The sequence below is a fragment of the Heptranchias perlo genome, chromosome 9 (assembly GCF_035084215.1).
Source record: "Heptranchias perlo isolate sHepPer1 chromosome 9, sHepPer1.hap1, whole genome shotgun sequence".
NCBI classification, from domain to species: domain Eukaryota; kingdom Metazoa; phylum Chordata; class Chondrichthyes; order Hexanchiformes; family Hexanchidae; genus Heptranchias; species Heptranchias perlo.
The window spans coordinates 76,483,042-76,502,594 of record NC_090333.1 but is presented as its reverse complement, the minus strand read 5'-3'; the positions used below and the strand labels follow the sequence as shown (position 1 = coordinate 76,502,594).

The window sequence follows — 19,553 nt, the reverse complement described above, 5'->3', positions numbered from 1 at the left end:
TGGTCACAAGTTCCACATTCTAAACACCCTCTGGGTAAAGAAGTTCGATGTTTTGACTATATCTTCTTGTTGGGAATTAAATTGTTAAGGTTATTCAGTTTTTATTCTTTTGTAAATTACCTGCACATTTTTAAATTATTATCTAAAAATTTAAATTAGAGGCAGAAATGAAACTTACAATTTTCAGGTGAAAATTGCATGGAGTATTCAGAGTAGTTGCATTGGCAGAATGTGTCAGAGGGTCCCTGGTTTGATTCTGGGCTGAACTGTAAACCTTTCAACTCAAGATCAGGATCCCAAGCTAATTTTTCCTGTTCTTGGAAGAGACTGTTCGAACCAAGTTCAGCGGGAGTCTCAGAAATTTCTCTTCTTGGAAAATCTTATATTTGTTGGCAGATCTGCATATTTGGTTGAAAATCAGTACAAAATTGATAAAAATTGAATATAAAGAAATCTTTGTGTGTATATTTCCTGTTTTGCAAGTAAAAGTAAGGAATCTCAGACAAGCTGTTACAGAGAGGACTCAAAATCCTATCCTCAGCCCTGCTATGTTATCTGAAAGAGCACAGCATGCCTCCTGATGCATTCATTGAGTTCTTATTTGAGGTAGCTATTTTGGCCACTTGTGCTGCCTCAAATATGAGAGGTTGTCAGCGCATAGTAATGTTCCTTCATCAGCGAGTTATACAGAGCTCTTGACATTTTTGCCTCTTGTCGGCATTACTTGGCACTGCTTTCAGTTGCTGAGCAGGTACACACACACACACACACACACACACACACACACAAACACTGCAGCACAACTCACTATTTTGTTTTATCAGTGCCTGTCGAACAACAGAAACTAGTATGCTTGGAATGCTGTTGAATTTACTGTGGAGGTTTGAGGTATATTGCAGTGTTTAAATTACTGTATACAGATCCTGACAGTTGCATGATTGGCAAGGTTGAGCGTCCATTTTTCGTCTGTGGTGTGTATGCATGACAAAGGTGTGGTATTGGAAACTGCAGAGGGTGTTGGGGCAAAGCAAATTGACCACAGGTTGACGCATGGACTTTGGGTTTTGATATTCTGCATCATGAACACTCCTTGAGGAGTTCAGATTCTTCAGCTGTAACCCGACACTTCATCATTGCCTTTTACTCCCTCCTGCTTTTCATAATAAATATTTAAACACTTGCTTTTGCAATTGCCGGCAACTTATCGGTATGTGTTACTTTCCTGAGTTTTGCCCTGTGAAAATGACTGTATTGAGTGCCACTTACAATATGACATAAAAGACTGCAAGGTGCATTTGGCAGAACGTGACATGACTATTGTTTGCAATGAGGAACCTCATTGTTCAGTATTTTGTACAGTTCATTGCATATCTATGGAATTTTCATGAGAGCAGACCCTCAATGGGGAACGGATGTACAGAACTTTTACCAGGTCCCACTGTTCATCCTTATGTTGTCAGTCATGATAAAGCTGCAGGTTGTCTTAATATTTCCTGGCTGGCCTCCCATCTTCCATCCTCCTTAAACTCATCCAAAACTCTGCTGTCCATATTCTAAACTGCACCAATTCCCGCTCACCCATCATCCCTGTGCTGGCTGACCTACTTTGGCTCCCAGTCCACCAATGCGTCGATTTTAAAATTAGCATCATCGTGTTCAAACCCCTCCATGGCTCCTCTGTAACCTCCTCCTGCCCTACAACCCTCCAAGAACTCTGCGTTCTTCCAACTCTGGACTCTTGTGCATCCCCCACCCTCTTTGCCCCACCATTGTTGGCTGTGGCACCTCTCTCTCCTTCTTTAAGACCCTCCTTAAAATTTACTTCTTTGACCAAGCTTTTAGTCACCTGCCCTAATATCTCCTCCTTTGGCTTTGTGTAATTTTTGTCTGTTAACGCTCCTGTGAAGCGCCTTGGGATGTTTTCCTATGTTAAAAGTGCTATATAAATGCAAATTGTTGTAATGGCTCAGTGGATAAATGCACTGCATGGTGAGGTACTGAGCTGTAAAAAAAAAAAACTGGCAAGGTCCCAGGTTCGATCCTTGGTCTGTACTGCTAACTGACCAGCTGGGATGGTGCTGTACTGCTGCAGAGGGCACTGGGTTGCCCTCAGTATTCCCAGGTTGGGAAAAAAAAAAATTGGGGTTCCTGACCTCTCTACTACCTGTTAGCTCTGGCGGAGTTTGTACGTGGTGAGGACAGGAGTGGATTTGATTGCAATAGTTTCCACTGTCAAATAGCCTGTTAACACGCACAGTCCCGACTTGAATGTGAAAGATCACCTTCTTGGCTGAAGTACTTGGAAGGCTGCTGGTGCTTTTGGAATTGAACTCCAACACGTGTTGCTGCATCCCAGAAAGAAGGGTGGGAGGAATAATATGTTTATTCTTCTGTGAAATTTCTAGTTATTACCATCTTGATCACCTGTAAACAGGATTACTATATACTTGGTTTCCATGTTATGTTCTGAAATTTGCCAAAATGTCTTGTCAGTTTATGCTTGGTCATAAGTTCTTCAGTTAGTTCAAGGACATCACACTGTATACGCTCAGTTGTTGGCCGCTGAGAAAGGACTCACCTTCGACTTAAATGAAAACATATTGCTCCCTTTGCTTTGTTTGTGTAGCTCAGCTCTCAAACCAAAAGTTCTTTTCAGCAGTTATATTTTGGTCACAAAAGAAAATTAAAAATATAAGATAGAGTATCATGTCTCGGATGCTGGCTCTTCTGTGTTAGTGCCCTTGAATTTATGTGCTTTGTGTTGTATTACTTGGAGACTTTTGTAGGTGTGGTACTGATACTGGTGAACTAGTTTTGCATGTAATAAATAGTTTTGTAGATTTATTTGGGTATCTTTATTCTTGGCATTGGAGGAATGTGTGGAATTCAACATCTTATTGTGTGATTGGATTTTTTTACGGGTTTGTGGCAAACCCACCTTGCTTCAGTTATCAAGATGAGGAACGAGCAGGGGAGTGGGACTAATTGAATAGCTGTTCCAAAGAGCCTGCACAGGCATGATGGGCCGAATGGCGGCCTTCTGTGTTATATCATTCTATGTTTCCATCGATAGTATAACATCAATATGCAGAGCACCTTTAATGTCGAAAAATATCCCGGGCAATTGGTGATTTCTCTCCAGGTTGGTTGTTGTGGAAAATGGGAAAAAAGTGCTACACTGGTGTAGTGGGGTGCTCGCCTGAGGTTGGGGTCAGCCATATGATTGGGGCAGAGTAGACGGAGCTTTCCTCTCCTTCCAGCTTTGCTGTACTTGCTTGATACTGACACCTAGCGCCTGAAATGGAAACATCTCTCCGCTTGGGCGGAAAAAAATTGCTATTATTTGAGGCATTAAGTTCAAGATGATTCGTCCGAGTACAATTAGTCCATCGGTTTGTATTGCTGTAGTCCCCTTAAGTCTTTTTGGAGTCCAGGACCATGGACTCAAGTGTGTTAAGTTACTGCCTCTTCACTTCGGGAACCTTGTTTTGAATCCAAGCCAGAGGGGGTGGGAATTGGCCTCTTGTCTGACAGCTGGAGATTCTTGGGGTGAACATGTCAAGTCATCTTTGACTTAAGGATTCTCTGTTGCACCAGGAAATTTGGATTGCCTGACTGATGGGAAAATGATGGGTAAAAGTTTGGTGAGGATTTTGTTAAATAACTCCCCCCGCGCCCCCACCCCACCAGATCATTGGGCAACTTGGACACATCTCTATTTTTCCTTTGTCTTTCACTTCCTTTCTGATGAACTGCTAGACAGTGCTCATTAGATATGGAACGACAAGAACACAGAGAAATAAAAATTAAAGTGTTTCCCAGTGCAGCCAATGTGCTGTCACTCGCTTCTTTCCAGCCTGTGTTGGCAATCTGCCAAGCACACAAGCTGGTACCATTTTTACAAATGTTGAATATCCTGAGCAAACATTTGAAATGTTAAGTTAATTTGTTCTGCGGCAGAGTCTTTGGTTGCTGGAATCTGTTCCTAGCTGTTGACTTCATTTTAATTCGTTGAACTCTATTTTGTTAACTTGTGCAGCAGCCGCAATGTTGTAATGTTTTTGGCATGAAACTCAGTAAAATGGGCAACTCTCATTCCAAGTGAAATTGTCAACAGGAGGTGTGGATAAATGGCTGTTTCTATTCCCTGGCCAGGAACTCAACAGTTTAAAGTAAAAAGTGCTCTTATTTTACGACCGGGTTGTGATTAATAGAAGACTACAGCACGACTGAAAAATTGTTGTACAATACCACTGAAAATACAAACAGTTGTCACTGCTCAACGGTTGAACAGCCACGTGAATGGAGTTATTATCTCAAGGGCCTTCAGTCCCGGGTAGCAGGTGTTTGTGTGAATGTTATCTGAAAACGCCAGTGTCGGTGCCTCAGTGGCTCCAAGCCTTGCCCCTTGCTGTGTGACTAATCCTTAAGGCATGCAGAAAGGATACAGGCAGGCTGAGCGACCTCAGACACGCAGGAACACAGAGCAATACAATGGAGCTACTGTCTTCTGCCAGTGAGTTATAATACCCTGAAGCTACACTGAGACCTTCAGCGGCCGAACTGCCTCTCCTCAAAAAACTCAGTGCACGCTTTGAAGAGAGGCATTGCAAAGTACTGAGACAGCCATGACGTCCAAACGGTCACAATAAAGCTGAAAGTGCATCATCTTCAGATTCTAAATGTGAGATACGGCAAGTCTTCTGTTTTCTGCAGCCAGTGGGGATCAGTACATTGTATTGATAATGTGTGTGAGGAGAATGGGTTTTTTGCTGATTGGGGTGAAAGCTGACAATGATGGACCACTTCTCATGATGAGAGTTGGCCACATCCAGCACACAATCAGCCCAACTGGTAGGGCCGTTGAGTGTCAAGTGTGTGGCATGGAATGGCCACTTTTATGTCTGGCATCCCCATGAAAGCTTGTATTGGAAGAAATTTGCCTTTTTTTTGCCTGTTGCCAGGCAGAAAACAAACAGAAGCTGTATTTGAAAGCGGTGAGCAGAAAATACTTTGGGTCAAGTTTCAAGATTTTTCTCCTTTCACTATCCAGAGAAACTAGCCTTCATTGGTTTGCATGATTTTATCAGTATCCTTTGAGATTTTGTTTAAGAAATATCTGACCGAGGAGCGCAATGCTGCATGTCCCCACTCACCCTCCGGAAGCTGGCAGGATGAAATGGTCTGAGCATGTCAGTGCCAGTCTAATGAGTCGACAGCTGAGTTTCAGGCAGGGAACTGAGCAGTTCTGAAAATTCTTGTGCTCCTCCCTCATAGTTTTTTTAAAATTCGTTCCCATGCCATGCATCGTTCTGCAGGTGATGCTGTTCCCAAGCCGGTTTGTATCTGGGCACCAGAAGGTGTTTGAGACCAACCCATTCTAATGTGTTTGCTTACTTTGCCCTTCACTCTGTGGCAATTAGGTAATTCTTGGTAGCTGATGATGATAGCCCAGGTGAGGTTGACCACTGATATAATGGGGAATCAGGGGTATTAGCCCATGACTTGTTGGAAAGATGATCCTTTATTCACTTCAACTCCTGAGCTGTTTTGAGGTGATACAATAGACTCTCTTAATGGTCTCTGATTTGCCATGATGACTTGGTACTTCGGTTTTGTTATGGCTGCTGCATAAACATAGAACTTCAAAACACCTCCTTTATCATAGATATTTTGTGTGGCTTTCTTGTACAGTGTCTCCTGTATAGTTTGAACCTTCATTTCCTCCATCCTGCTCCCAGCCCTTTTGTTTACTGTCAGACTTGGAAATCTGAAACTCTTTTCCCCAAAAGGCTGTGATGCTGGGTCACTTGAAATTTTCAAGACTGAGATTGATGGATTTTTATTGGGTAAGGGTATCAAGGGATTTGGAGCAAAGGTGGATAAATGGAATTGAGGTACAGATCAGCCATAATCTAATTGAATGGCAGAAAAGGCTAGAGGGACTGAATGGCCTACTCCTGATCCTATGTTATCATGCCCAAAAAGGAATTTGGGATTTGGATCTGTTTATAGTATAATATTGCTGTGATAAATTTGTTCCATGCAGGGTTAACTCCCAGCATCTCTCAAACTTTGCCCATTAGCTGGGTACCAAACAAAGTACTTAACAGAACATATCAGCTTGAGACAGTAGGGAGAGTTATTTGCAAATTTCAAAGAGGTTTGTACCTAACATGCTGGATTGGTTTCATGCATTGAGCACCACAGGAGGCCAAGCAAAACTGGCAAAGTATTTACCATGGCTCTCACTGTGGGTGAGAGGCGTAAGTTTCTGATCCAAGTTGGCAGATACTCCAATGCTTAATACAGAGTGGGGTGGGGGTGGGGGAATACGGGGCGAGGCAAGGTGAGGGCAGACGTGAATATCTCCGCCCAACCACCCCCTCGCTATCCCTCCCCCTCGCTCGCTATCCCTTCCCCTCGCTCGCTATCCCTCCCCCTCGCTCGCTATCCCCCCTCTCTCTCGTGACTTGTTTCTCGCGCTCTCTCTCTTGCTACCTCTCTCTCTCGCTAACTCTCTCTCTCGCTAACCCCCTCTCTTGCTAACCTCTCTCTTTCTCTCTCTCTCTCTCTCTCTCTCACTAACCCCCTCTCTCTCACTAACCCCCTCTCTCTCGCTAACGCCCCGCTCCCTCTCTCGCTAACGCCCCGCTCCCTCTCTCGCTAACGCCCCGCTCCCTCTCTCGCTAACGCCCCGCTCCCTCTCTCGCTAACGCCCCGCTCCCTCTCTCGCTAACGCCCCGCTCCCTCTCTCGCTAACGCCCCGCTCCCTCTCTCGCTAACGCCCCGCTCTCTCTCGCTAACGCCCCGCTCTCTCTCTCGCTAACGCCCCGCTCCCTCTCTCGCTAACGCCCCGCTCCCTCTCTCGCTAACGCCCCCCCTCTCTTTCTCTCTCTCTCTCTCTCTCTCGCTAACTCCTCTCTCTCTCTCGCTAACACTCTCTCTCTCTCGCTAACTCTCTCTCTCGCTAACACTCTCTCTCTCTCTCTCTCTCGCTAACCCTTCTCTCTCTCTCGCTAACTCTCTCTCTCTAGCTAACCCCCTTCTCTCTCTCTCGCTAACTCCCTCTCTCTCTCTCGCTAATCCCCTCTCTCTCTCTCTCTCGCTAACCCCCCTCTCTCTCTCTCTCTCGCTAATCCCCTCTCTCTCTCTCGCTAACCCCCCTCTCTCTCTCTCGCTAACCCCTCTCTCTCTCTCTCTCTCACGCTAACCCCCCTCTCTCTCGCTAACCCCCCCCTCGCTATTCTCTCTCTCTCTCTCTCTCTCACCCCCTTCTCTATTACTCTCTGTCCTCGCCATCTCCTACTCTTGAGTAAGTTGTTTAGAAGTTTTTGTAAGGTGGTAACGTATTCCATTCTCATGTTGTTTTGCTCCTGTGAAGTGCTCAGAGTTTTGCGACAAAAACAGATGAATGTCTGCTTTACGCTCGGAGCTCAAATACCAACTTTTGTGTTACAGGTGCAACCCGTGCTGTACAAGGTGCACTAATTATAAATGAACACTTAAACTGCTCCGGGTGTGTGTTTGTATGTGGGTAGTTGTGGTTGCCTTTCCCTTAATTCATGCTTTATCAGCGGGTACTCTGCCAACTGAAAGGAAAAGGTGCATTATGCAGTGATGCGTTATTTTACTTCCTTTACAGAAGTGCACAGTCATCCAGGAATTGGCAATGCCACAAAATCTCATAGGCTTTCCCAAGTTGACTGAAAGAAAACATCTGTCAGATTGACTGCCCTGGAACTTAGAGGAGAACAGGAGTCTGAAATCATTATGCTGTGCATCTGCCTTAAACAGCTTTTGTTTAATATATTCATTTAGTTATTTCAAAGGATAGTGGATTGCTTTTTCCTTTTACCAAACATATGGTAAAATATTCATGATCACGAAGCTGGTAAATCTATTTTAAGAACAGCAAAATAACTTGATCCTTTACATACAACATTACTTTGCAGTGATAATAGCCTCTCAAACATTGCCATTTCAGCTTTACTTTTAACTACCATTAGCATGATTTCCATTTTATTCAGACCTGTTTATCTACATATGTGTGTGTGTGTTTTCTTCTATTTATATAAAAATGCAATTTAGTCTCTGGTTTTATATGATGTCTATGAACCATTTGTGCTTCATATGAACCCCTAGAGTAAATTACTGCCAAATTGCTCTCAATCATCTATAATTCTAAAATAATCTGTTTGCAGTTTGCAGTTGTGCACTCAGTGCAGAAGCCATCTAGGATACTGTATGACGCATCAGCCTGGAGCCTTGGACTTTATCCATAAAGTCTGGCTTTTACAGTACTGTGCTCTCTATAATGGACTACATCACTTAATTATTGGTTTGTGACAAACTACTTTGAAGTATATTGCTAAGGCCAATGATCTCATCAGAAGTTGCTCACCATTACAATTACAGGCAGTGGAATTATTTCCTCCTAGAATTTGCTGTGAGTTTCACTTGTAATATGCTAAGAGAGATAGTGGAATTATACAAAACGCCTTGGAGCAAATACTCTGAGGTTGGAGCTTGAACCACGTCCTGGCCCATGTGCTGCAGTGCATTTAAGGTGCTACATTATTGAGCTTTGCCACTGGCTTTGTATGTAAGTGGGGCACCTGATATGGTCATGATCTATAGAGACTAGGAAGGTCCCATGTTGTAACAGTGGTCTCTGCTGAGTCTGCTAATTTCAGTGCTGGAGGCATTACAGTTAGGAACATAGGAACAGGAGTAGACCATTCAGCCTCTCGAGCCTGTTTCGCCATACAGTCAGATCATGGCTGATCTGTATCTTAACTCCATATACCCGCCTCGGTTCCGTAACCCCTAATGCCCTTACTCAACAAAAATCAATCAGTCTCAGTTTTGAAATTTTCAATTGACCTATCCTCCAGCTTTTTGGGGGGGACAGAGTTCCAGATTTCCACTACTCTTTGTGTGAAGATGTGCTTTCTGACATCACCCATGAATGGCCTAGCTCTAATTTTAAGGTTATGCCCCCTTGTTTTGGACTCTCCCACCAGAGGAAATAGTTTCTTTCTATCTACCCAATCAAATACTTTAATCATCTTAAACACCTCAATTAGATCACCCCTTAATATTCTATATTCAAGGGAATACAAGCCTAGCCTATGCAACCTGCCCTCATAATTTAACTCTTTTAGCCCCATTGTGGTGAATCTGCGCTGCACCCCTTCCAAGTCCATATATCCTTCCTGAGATGTGGTGCCCAGAACTGAAGGCGGTACTCCAGATGGGGTCTAACCGGAGCTCTGTACAGCTGTAACATAACTTCCAGCCCTTTGTATTCCAGCCCTCTTGAGATAAAGGCCAACATTCCATTAGCCTTTTCAATTATTTTTTGTACTTGTCCACTAGCTTTTAGTGATTTCTATACTTGGATCCCTAAATCTCTCTCCTCATCCACAGTTCCTAGCTTCTCAACATTTAGAAAATACTCTGATCCATCTTCCTGAGATGACTACACACTTTCCCACATTGAACTCCATCTGCCACAGTTTTGCCCACTCATTTAATCGAGTTAGCCCTTGTGAACCCATGCGAGAGTCGCCTTTAATTCAACCAGTTCTCTGCCGCTTCTGGAACTGTGTGGAGAAATGGCAAGGATAAAGTTAGGCTCAGCTGCCTCTTGACACAGTGTCTAAACTCACGCGAAGAGTTGTCACTTGGGCAGCCGGCCCCTCTGGAAACCCAGCCACCATCTGAGCCACTGCGTTCAGGAGATAAGAGGATAAAATTGGGGACAGGGGAAATTTGAAGTGTTGCACAATGAAGCAGCCCCTCCATTTCCTTTTATAACAACTGCAAAGAGGTGGCCTTAATGCAGTTCCGGTAAACTGGCGCCAGTCTGTGCGAGAAAGAATGTTTTCTGCTAATTTGGATCATCTTCACGCTACATTTTGAGACTAATTAGTTATTATACTTTTCTGGCTTTTCTGGACAGGCAACCAGAGTGGACCAGAGTTCCTTACAAGCTGTGACCTGACTCTGAAAATACAAGATAAAGGCAGTGATTTGCTTTGTAATTAGGTTGTTTTTAACATTTTTACACAGTGATTGACATCAATTCTGCCCATCTGTAAACCTGGGATCAAAGAAGGACTCTGAAAACTTGCATTCTCTGTACAGATAGCAAGCTATACAAAATTAATTTTATCAGCTAAAAATGAGAGGAATGTTAAAGTCAGCAGGTAAAATTCTGCCATGGACAACTGGGCCTTTGGACAACGATAGCCAGTGGCATATGCTGACGTTGTTAGCAATGTTGACTTGGGTTTGCATTCCTCAATTGTCATCTGTATCTGAATGGATGACCACAGCAATTGTAGTGCTGCTTGTTGATAATTGAGTTCTTTTCACCCTCCAAACACATTTATGAGAAGAAAGGTAATTCTGCAAAAATCTTTCTAATTAAAATTTTAAATATTTTAATTCAATTTGCCGCATGATTAAATTTGTTTTATTGGAGATTATGTTGTGGGATTGGCCATGGAAAACATCGGACTCTTCCGCCTGTCTTCTGTCCACTTTTTTTTGAACCCTTGAAAATTCCCAAATTCTTGTGTGGTGTCGTCATTGGTGCTAAATTGGCCTTTGAAAACCTGACTAATTTTATAGATCCCTTTAAAAGATTAAATACCTGAATCGAAGCACGTTTGTTTTTTCTCTGCATGATCACAGTAATTGTGTATCTAATAACTGTATGTTAGGTTTGTACTCTATTTGACAAATAGCCCTTAATGTCAACTAGTACATTTTGCGTAATGAACACTTCCATATATTATCTGGGGCAGAGTTAGGGTTTTTTGTAATTTATGTGGAAGATTAGTATGCTGTATGACAATACTGGACAGTTAACTTGACAGGTTAATCCAGAAAGATTTTTTGTATGCATTCCTGATGAATTGTAGACATTCACACAGTTCCTATGCCGCCAGTTGCCTGGGTTCTCTTTATCTGAACCCCTGTACGTGACAATTAACGTGACTGCTGGTCAGAGGCTGTACTGGAGCACCACCTATTGTTACAAGTGTATATTGACAGTTGCACTGCAGTTCTTTTTTTAGAAAGGAGTCACTGTCCCTTCAGTCTGCCGACAGTAGCAGAGGAGTGCTCTCAAATCAATTACCCTGACTAAAATTTATCTTTTATCTTTCTGCAGCATTATATCTAATGATCAGTTCTAAACAGTTCCACATTATTGTCTTAAGCTGCCATCTATACTGCTGGGAGGTAAAGAAAGAAAGACTTGCGTTCCTTTCTTCTTCTTCTTCTTCTTCTTCTTCTTTGGCAGTCCCTCAGGGTCGAGGATGACTTGCTTCCGCTCTGGGAGGGTGGGTTCTGCGGTGGCTGAATAGTCCAATCCTGGAGCTGCAGACTCTGCCACAGGTGGGGCATGTAGTGTTTAATAAGGCGGGTAGATGAGACGCTCTGGATTCTGCGCGCTCTTTCCGCTGCTTATGCTTGGCCTCCACCTGCTCCACACAGTGACGCTTGAGGTGATTTGCGCCTTCGCGGATGCTTCTTCTCCAGTTTGGGTGTTCTCGGGCAAGCGATTCCCACGTGTCGGTGGGGATGTTGCATTTTTTTAGGGAGGCTTTGAGAGTGTCCTTATAGCGTTTCCTCTGCCCTCCCAGTGATCGCCTGCCATTGCAGAGCTCGGAGTGGAGCACTTGTTTAGGAATTCGGCTGCCCGCAGAAATTTGTCACCATTCTCTGCCTGCTCCACGATGACATGCAAGCCGTGATCCTCACCAATGGATCCACCACAGACCCAATACAAGTGCAAACTGGGGTCAAGCAGGGCTGCGTCATTGCACCAACACTCTTCTCCATCTTCCTCGCTGTGTTCATATAGCGCTTTTCACGACCTCAGGACATCCCAAATCGCTTTACTGCCTAAGAAGTACTTTTTACAGTATAGTCACTGTTGTAAAGTAGGAAATAGGAAGAGTGAGAGAGACTGAGCTAATATAAGGGGACTGAGGAGAGGGTCGATTGGCTGTGTTTTCCATGTAACGTTTAATCCTAATGGGTGCCCACATACTCCATTTACTTCAAGTACTTGAGGTGCTTACCTAGCAGGCAGGCCAGGTCTCCCCAATGTGTCTTGCAACAGCCCCCTGTGGGTCTGTATTAAAGATCACTGCTCCCTATTGCTCTTGGAGCATTAGAGCAATTTGGGGAGTATTACTGGGCAGTTGCAGTCTCCGTCATGCTCTGAAACCAGTCTGTTCCCCTCTCTACACTGTTTCCAGAATCTCTCTCTCATGTTGCAACATTTACCTGAGGAAGGAGGAAGTCTCCGAAAGCTTGTGAATTTAAAATAAAATTGCTGGACTATAACTTGGTGTTGTAAAATTGTTTACAAATGTTGCAAGAAGGAAGTGTGAACTGTCCAGAAGCAGAAGAGACTGGCACTGTCTTAATGAGGCACATTGAGAGGGAAATAATGAGTAAATGTTATTATCTGCTTTTGCCAGTTAAAGCTCAAGGCTGCCTCCTTTTACTTCCACCTATATACACCATAACCACTAGATGGTGCTGCTGCAGGTAGTTGTGTTTCAACCTTGCGATTGAGTAAATACTGCAGGAAACTGCTCTTGGGCAGCGTGCTATTTTGGTGAAGTCTCCTTTTTTTCTTAAACAAAAAAACTAAATTTTTACAGTGTTTCCAGAGACTGTTAAAGAAACTGAGAAGCATACTGGAGGTTTTAAACAATTTGTATAGCCCAGTGTTTTGGATGCATTACCCTGTTTTACTTACCTTTTTATTCTCCCCACCCCACAGACTTGTGGCTGAAAGGACAGGCAATGGAAACCTGCTGTCAGGCCTGTGCTTCTCTGAAGCTGGTCGGAGGTGATCGGGTAACAACTTAGTCTCCCCGCAACGCCCCCCCCCCCCCCCCCCACCACCTTTCCTGTCTGGAAGTGCTCAGTGTCCTTGCAGTGTATAGTCACTCCTTGCAATACATAGTCCTTTGTGCATTATCATTGAAAACAAAGCTAGGAACTGCAGTATCTAGCCCAGTGGTGTAAACAGTCCATTAGCCCTTTTGTTTTAGAACAAGCCCTGTGTAAACAGTTGATCTCAAATTCCTACTTTATTCCCATCCCAGCAGTGATTTCACAGCAAACGGACAACATCTTTATACAAAAGTACCTGTACACCCTAGTGTGCCCAGTGTTGTTTTCTCTAACACAATTAACTATTCCATCAGTTTCTTTGGTTCCTGCTTTTATACATGGATAAATACCAGCTAGTGGGAGTGATTTTTTTTTTCCCCTGTCTGCTTAACTTCCTTGTGTGGAGATGCCGGTGATGGACTGGGGTTGACAATTGTAAACAATTTTACACCACCAAGTTATAGTCCAGCAATTTTATTTTAAATTCACAAGCTTTCGGAGGCTTCCTCCTTCGTCAGGTGAACGATGTGAAAATGAAATCCTCGAAATGAAATCGCATTTATAATTCACAGAACAATGCTTGGTGATTACAGACAGTTTTTTCAACTGCCCGTTGCCAAGGCAATCAGTGTGCAGACAGACAGGTGTTACCTGCCAGGTCTCAGAATATACAAATCACCAAAAAAAACAACAAACAAAAAAAGAGATAGAGAGGTAGAAACATAGAAAAGACAGCAACTGACCCGTTATATTAAAAACAGATAACATTTGTTCGCTGGTGGGGTAACGTGTAGCGTGACATGAACCCAAGATCCCGGTTGAGGCCGTCCTCATGGGTGCGGAACTTGGCTATCAATTTCTGCTCGACGATTTTGCGTTGTCGTGTGTCTCGAAGGCCGCCTTGGAGTACGCTTACCCGAAGGTCAGTGGATGAATGTCCATGACTGCTGAAGTGTTCCCCGACTGGGAGGGAAACACTTCAGCAGTCATGGACATTCATCCACTGACCTTCGGGTAAGCGTACTCCAAGGCGGCCTTCGAGACACACGACAACGCAAAATCGTCGAGCAGAAATTGATAGCCAAGTTCCGCACCCATGAGGACGGCCTCAACCGGGATCTTGGGTTCATGTCACGCTACACGTTACCCCACCAGCGAACAAATGTTATCTGTTTTTAATATAACGGGTCAGTTGCTGTCTTTTCTATGTTTCTACCTCTCTATCTCTTTTTTTGTTTGTTGTTTTTTTTGGTGATTTGTATATTCTGAGACCTGGCAGGTAACACCTGTCTGTCTGCACACTGATTGCCTTGGCAACGGGCAGTTGAAAAAACTGTCTGTAATCACCAAGCATTGTTCTGTGAATTATAAATGCGATTTCATTTCGAGGATTTCATTTTCACATCACATCGTTCACCTGACGAAGGAGGAAGCCTCCGAAAGCTTGTGAATTTAAAATAAAATTGCTGGACTATAACTTGGTGTTGTAAAATTGTTTACAATTAACTTCCTTGTGGTGTCTCAACAGTAATGCAAGTTATAGGTTGAGATTCACTGAGATTTAATTCCAGTAGTAGTGCTCAGCAGACTGGGTGCTGCATTACCTGATTGACTGCCAAAAACTGAACACTGAGTGATTTGTATTCTTTCCTTTTCTCCCCATTCTTCCCAACACCCCCACTCCCGAAGATTAGTGATGGGACAAGGGCAGAATTTGGGACATAATGTCATTCATGTCACTTCGCAGAGGGTGGATTACTTTTTTTGACTCTACATAATTTGTGTCCATATTGAGCATTTCCAGATCCGCAGGTGTTTTCTCATTTTGTTGGGGATAGAGATTTTTTTCTAATCAAAACTATTTTCTCTGTCTCTGTGTGTCTGTCTGTCAGTGTCTCTGCTTCTCGTTTCCATAGCTTGCAGGTCAAGGCGGCGATCTGGTCCCGTGCATCTGCCAATACAGTTAAAGCACCACTATTTCCCTGGGTGCGGAGCAAATTGGCCGAACTCATTTCACTTGAGACACCCTTGAAACGGAGGAAGTGGGGAGAGACAATTCCATTAGTCTGGGTTGAATTTGAATCCAGGTTTTCGAGCGAAAGGACAGTGTTGTGACCTAGGGGTGTCTGACCTGAGCACCACATGCAGTACCTGAGTTTTGATGCCAGGGCTGGCCATATGGGGTATCCTTCCCCCTTAAATTAGACAGCACTTAAGTAAGGATGTAATTTTACCAAAGAATAATTTCCTAATTTCAGACATACCACTGGGGGAGAGGCCAAGATAAGACCAGATAACACTTCATTGGGGAAGGGGGGTGTCCCTTAGGTTGCTTTTGCCTTTCATAACAACTGGTTTCAGTGCCGAACAGACAGGGTTATAGGAGCACATGTTCCGGCTGCCTCTTCAGCTGGGTAATGTTTGTGGTGTAGGAAGACTGTACTGAAAGGAAGACATAACTAACTCCTGTTTAAATACACTGATTTAGGCAGTGTCCCTGGAGGTAGCTGAGAGCTGGACCGTCCCACCCTCCTTTCTGAGAGGAATAATGTGGAAGCAGGGGGCTCCTTAAGTTGATTCAGGAGGAAAGGGTGTTTTAGAAAACAAACCATGATGACCGAATATTGCCAGATTTTTTTTTGTTACGGTTGTGATAATCCCACTTTTAAAATAATATTGTTACAGTTGCTGTGTAAACTCAGTTGATAGTCGGTAACATTCCTCCTGACTGCTAACTGCGGATGTACAGGCACAGAGAGTATCTTATCCAGGAAATAGACTAAAAGCTTTAATGTCTCTCTTGGCAGCTTTTAAACAATCCATTAAAATCCATCAATATGAGCCGCGTAGAGCTCCAATGAGGGAAGGGCCTGTGATCAATAAAACACTCTTTGCATAACCATTTATTGGAGGGCTGTCTCTGTTCTAATTTGTGAGAGAGGATAATAGAAATGTATGGAAGGTGTTGCTATATTCCGTACAGCCTTTGTGGCCAGTGTCCAGATTCTGTGGACGGACAATGAGCTCTTTCCTCCATGGTAGAGCAGAGTGGTCAGACTGCATTGAAGATGAGGAACAGCTTCTTTTGTTGCTCGGTAGAAAGCAGACTTTACCTGATCCCGTAAACCTGTAGCAAGGTCTTTTCTTTGTGTGTGTTTGATCGAAGTGGTGGTTGACAGCAGGTGACGCAGAGCGAATGTTTGTTTCTTGTTTGAGTGAGACACACTGTATCAGACTGGTGTGAGAGAAGAGCGCAGGGGTGTGGCGCGTGCTTCTAATTGTGGCCTTCTGGTCTGACGTTTGGCTGATTAGCACTCTGAAATCCTGCTTCAGGAGGTGCATCTCCACTGTTAAAATTGTCTCTAGAAGTTTGATTGTGCTTTGAACCAGGGATGGAGGAATTTGTTGAGGAAGTTTTGTGTTTGCCAATCAGTGGTGTAAACGCGTCTTTTCTAGCTGGCGTGAAAAAGGGGTGTGTGGTACACTTTATAGTTGGCCAGGGATCAGAGGTGGCATCAATGGGATAACAGCCCGGCAAACTGTTTCTCTTTGTGTGTACGTAATTTTTCTTTACATAAAAAAAATTAGTTCTGTGAGCTGTGCAGTGAAGAACTCAGTAACTGTGTAAATGAGAGTTGTCGGAATGACGGTGCAACATAGTGGCTACACTCAATTGGAAAGTGCTGAGTTTCAGAAATAGGATGCTGATATGAATGCGAGTAGGGTTTTTGTACAGTGTGACCAGACTGCGGACAAAGGAGTTTCTGGAATTCTCCATTATTTCCTGAGTCCCATCACAGCTGTGAAGTGAACTGATACAAAAAAAAATTAAAAAGCATCTTGAACGATGTATGTTTATGGCACAAAGGGAACAGTCAGATATTTCCACTATACAGTAAGGAAACAGCAGATGTCTCTGCATAGGAGGTTATTTCTACAAAGCAGGAATGCACTGCTTCCCGGTTGTAAAATAAAACCACTGTTTGACTCTAAAATTATTTTACTTCCTCAGAATTGGTGCTTGATAACTGGAATATATAGAACAAGGGTGTGTTCGTATCTGTAGCGATTTTCCCCATCTGCTGCACTACAGTGCAGGATTGCTTATGTTGAAAGGGTTTTAGGGGAGGGGAGGATGTGCATCAGGAGCCAACAGTGGGCTTCCTCTGTCTTGTTTTTCATGAAACGAGAATTTGCTGCTGTTGCCCTGACAATCACGAACTTGCTCGCTAACCTTCAATTGTGATGACATCTGCAGCAGTACTTGTACGTGGCCTGCTTTTGAGGCAGTTGTTGAGGCTCGGGGCTGCAGTCTTTGCTGTGATACGGTGATCCCTGAAGTTTGCAGTCTCTATTCATCGATGGAGCGCAGAAGATCTCGAGCGAAGGAAGGGTTGTTTTTTTTTTGGCTGGTTAGAAGCTTTAAATAGGTGCTTTATGTAAAGATTGTGCTGGGATTTCTTGGTGTTTGTGGGGAGTTCAGTTGGAAAAAGCATTAGTTTGTGGGGAAATAGGGTAAATGCCAAATAATACATTTTCTAATAGGAATAAGGAGCTGTGCGTAATATTAGTGCACTTTGTTTCCTACTGTACATGGAGTGCTGAAGCTCAAGCAGGCTTTCCGTGGGTTTTAATTTTTTTTTGCCACTTAATGTTGCGATCAGTTATTTGTTCTGTCAGATATGTTCTTCCCTCTCGCTTTTATTCCTTTTCTATTCGTCTTTTTTGGACTGGAAAATGAACAATTTTTTTGTACAGCCCAATTAGAATTAACAATTGCCAGAAATACAGCTGCCTTTTTTTTTTGCATTAAAACCCTTGTCTCATTTATGATGGATTTTCAGGCTTAGAAAGACTTGTTCAGGAACCCAAACACTTTCTTTATGAATTGTAATTAAAACAGAAAATGCTGGAAACGCTCAGCAGGTCAGGCAACATCTGTGGCGAGAGGAAGGCAGGGTTAACATTTCAAGTTGATTACCTTTTGTCAGAACTGGGAGATGTGCATTGTGTTGGATGAGATCTCAGAAATCAGTTAGATGTTCCTTGATGTTTGATATGGTGATGATGGCATGTGTGTTAGGTTGGATGCGTGGGAGTGACCTTGGTATAAATATCTAGTCAGTTTTTGTCTCCCCGTTTAATTTTTATGATTAATTGTCACAGCTGAGATCTGCTGACAGTTTGAGTGACTTACAGCTCTGGGCTTTGAACCTTTGACTGTGTGGGAAATGGGTCGGATGCCGTTCATTGCCGTTTGAAGAATAGGTATCCTAATAGGTAGGTGGGTAAATGCACCACCTGGTATAGTAATGAGGCTGTTGCTGGAAAGTGAGCCTGCTTGGATGTTTGGTGAGGACAAGTTTGGTTGTTGTGCACTCCACGGTTTGAACAGTCTGTCTCACTTTCTAAACTCAGGTGAAAAACAGCTACTTGGGTGAGTTGACACGGGGCAGCTGTTTTGCCTGAAGCTACACTCCAGCGAGAGTCAGCATCTTCAGGAGAGGAGAGGTGTAAAGGAAAGAAAATGCAACACAGCCTTATGTGTTCTTTTTGCTTCACATGCAGGTTTTATTTCAATTATTAAAATTAAAAACAAATCAGATTGAGATTTATCCGGGCATACATGAAAAAAATATTTTGCTAAGTATTTTAAAATTGGTCATTTCCAAAACAGCAAGTAATATAACCAAATCTCCTGAGACTAGTGTTGAGGAAGGGGATGAGGGAGATGAACTGAATTGTTTCTCCTTGTTTCTACCTAAAGTTTTTAAAAGCAAAGGACTGGCATATGCTATGAGTCCTAAAATCTGCGTGAGCTGGGTTGGTGGTGTTTCTGAGGGGGACAGCTTCTTAGTTAAGAAAACTGGTAGTCCTGTATGTGCAAGATAGTGAATAAACTGGTTCATCACTGCAAAGCAGAGAAACCTAGTGTCGCTCATCTAATACTCTTATCATGTGCTGTATTTGCTTACGTCGCAGTGCTTGTAACGTGCACTTGTTTGCATCACCAGCCACTGTTTTCACCTGCGGGCCAACCTCAACTTGGTGCCAACTCGGTGCCAATGCAGTCACGCTCGATAACATCTCCCTTGTCAACGCTGGTGCTTTCATTTTGTCACCAATGTACAGTGCAGTCCTCCGGCGAGTATGGCTGTCTCGGAGACCAGCCAAGTCCCAGCTCTCCTCTCCATACTACTGGTAAGTCGGTGGAGTTTCACAAGTTTTGTTTTTTTTAAAAAGCCTATGTTTTCAGAATACATAACACACTGCTTGGTAACATTTACTTGCACACCAGTTTCTCATACATTCTAAGGTTTTTCCTTAATAGAAAATACTGGAGAACAGAAGTGTTTTGATTGCTGCAATTGATGTGATTGAGTAACGGAAAACCTAGTCGTGAGGGAGTTGAAGGTTGTACGGCAGCATGTAGGGTTAACGCCTGTTCCCAGGTCCAAATCAAGACAAGATGGAATGACACTGGACAAACAGAGTAAATCAGATCATGGCTCGAGTTCTTAGGTTTACTTTGATTCTGATGAAAATTTGTTGCAAACTTTCACAACATTAATAGTTGAGACCAAAACATTGTAAACCAGGTGAGGGAAAAAACTGACCTTTCT

The 19,553-nt window shown here is 43.3% G+C and overlaps 1 protein-coding gene across 8 annotated transcripts in view; it reads left to right on the top strand.

Moving 5' to 3' along the window:
- Positions 1-19,553, top strand: part of rasal2 (RAS protein activator like 2) — a 323,907-nt gene that overhangs the window by 186,735 nt on the left and 117,619 nt on the right. The window contains exon 1 of one of the 8 annotated variants that reach the window (XM_067990765.1): positions 18,969-19,131. The exons of the other annotated variants lie outside the window; for them this stretch is intronic. Within the exon in view, the coding sequence (XP_067846866.1) occupies positions 18,996-19,131 (136 nt within the window). The 5' untranslated portion in view covers positions 18,969-18,995. Of the gene's footprint in view, positions 1-18,968; positions 19,132-19,553 lie in introns of those variants that run through there. 8 annotated transcript variants of the gene reach the window in all.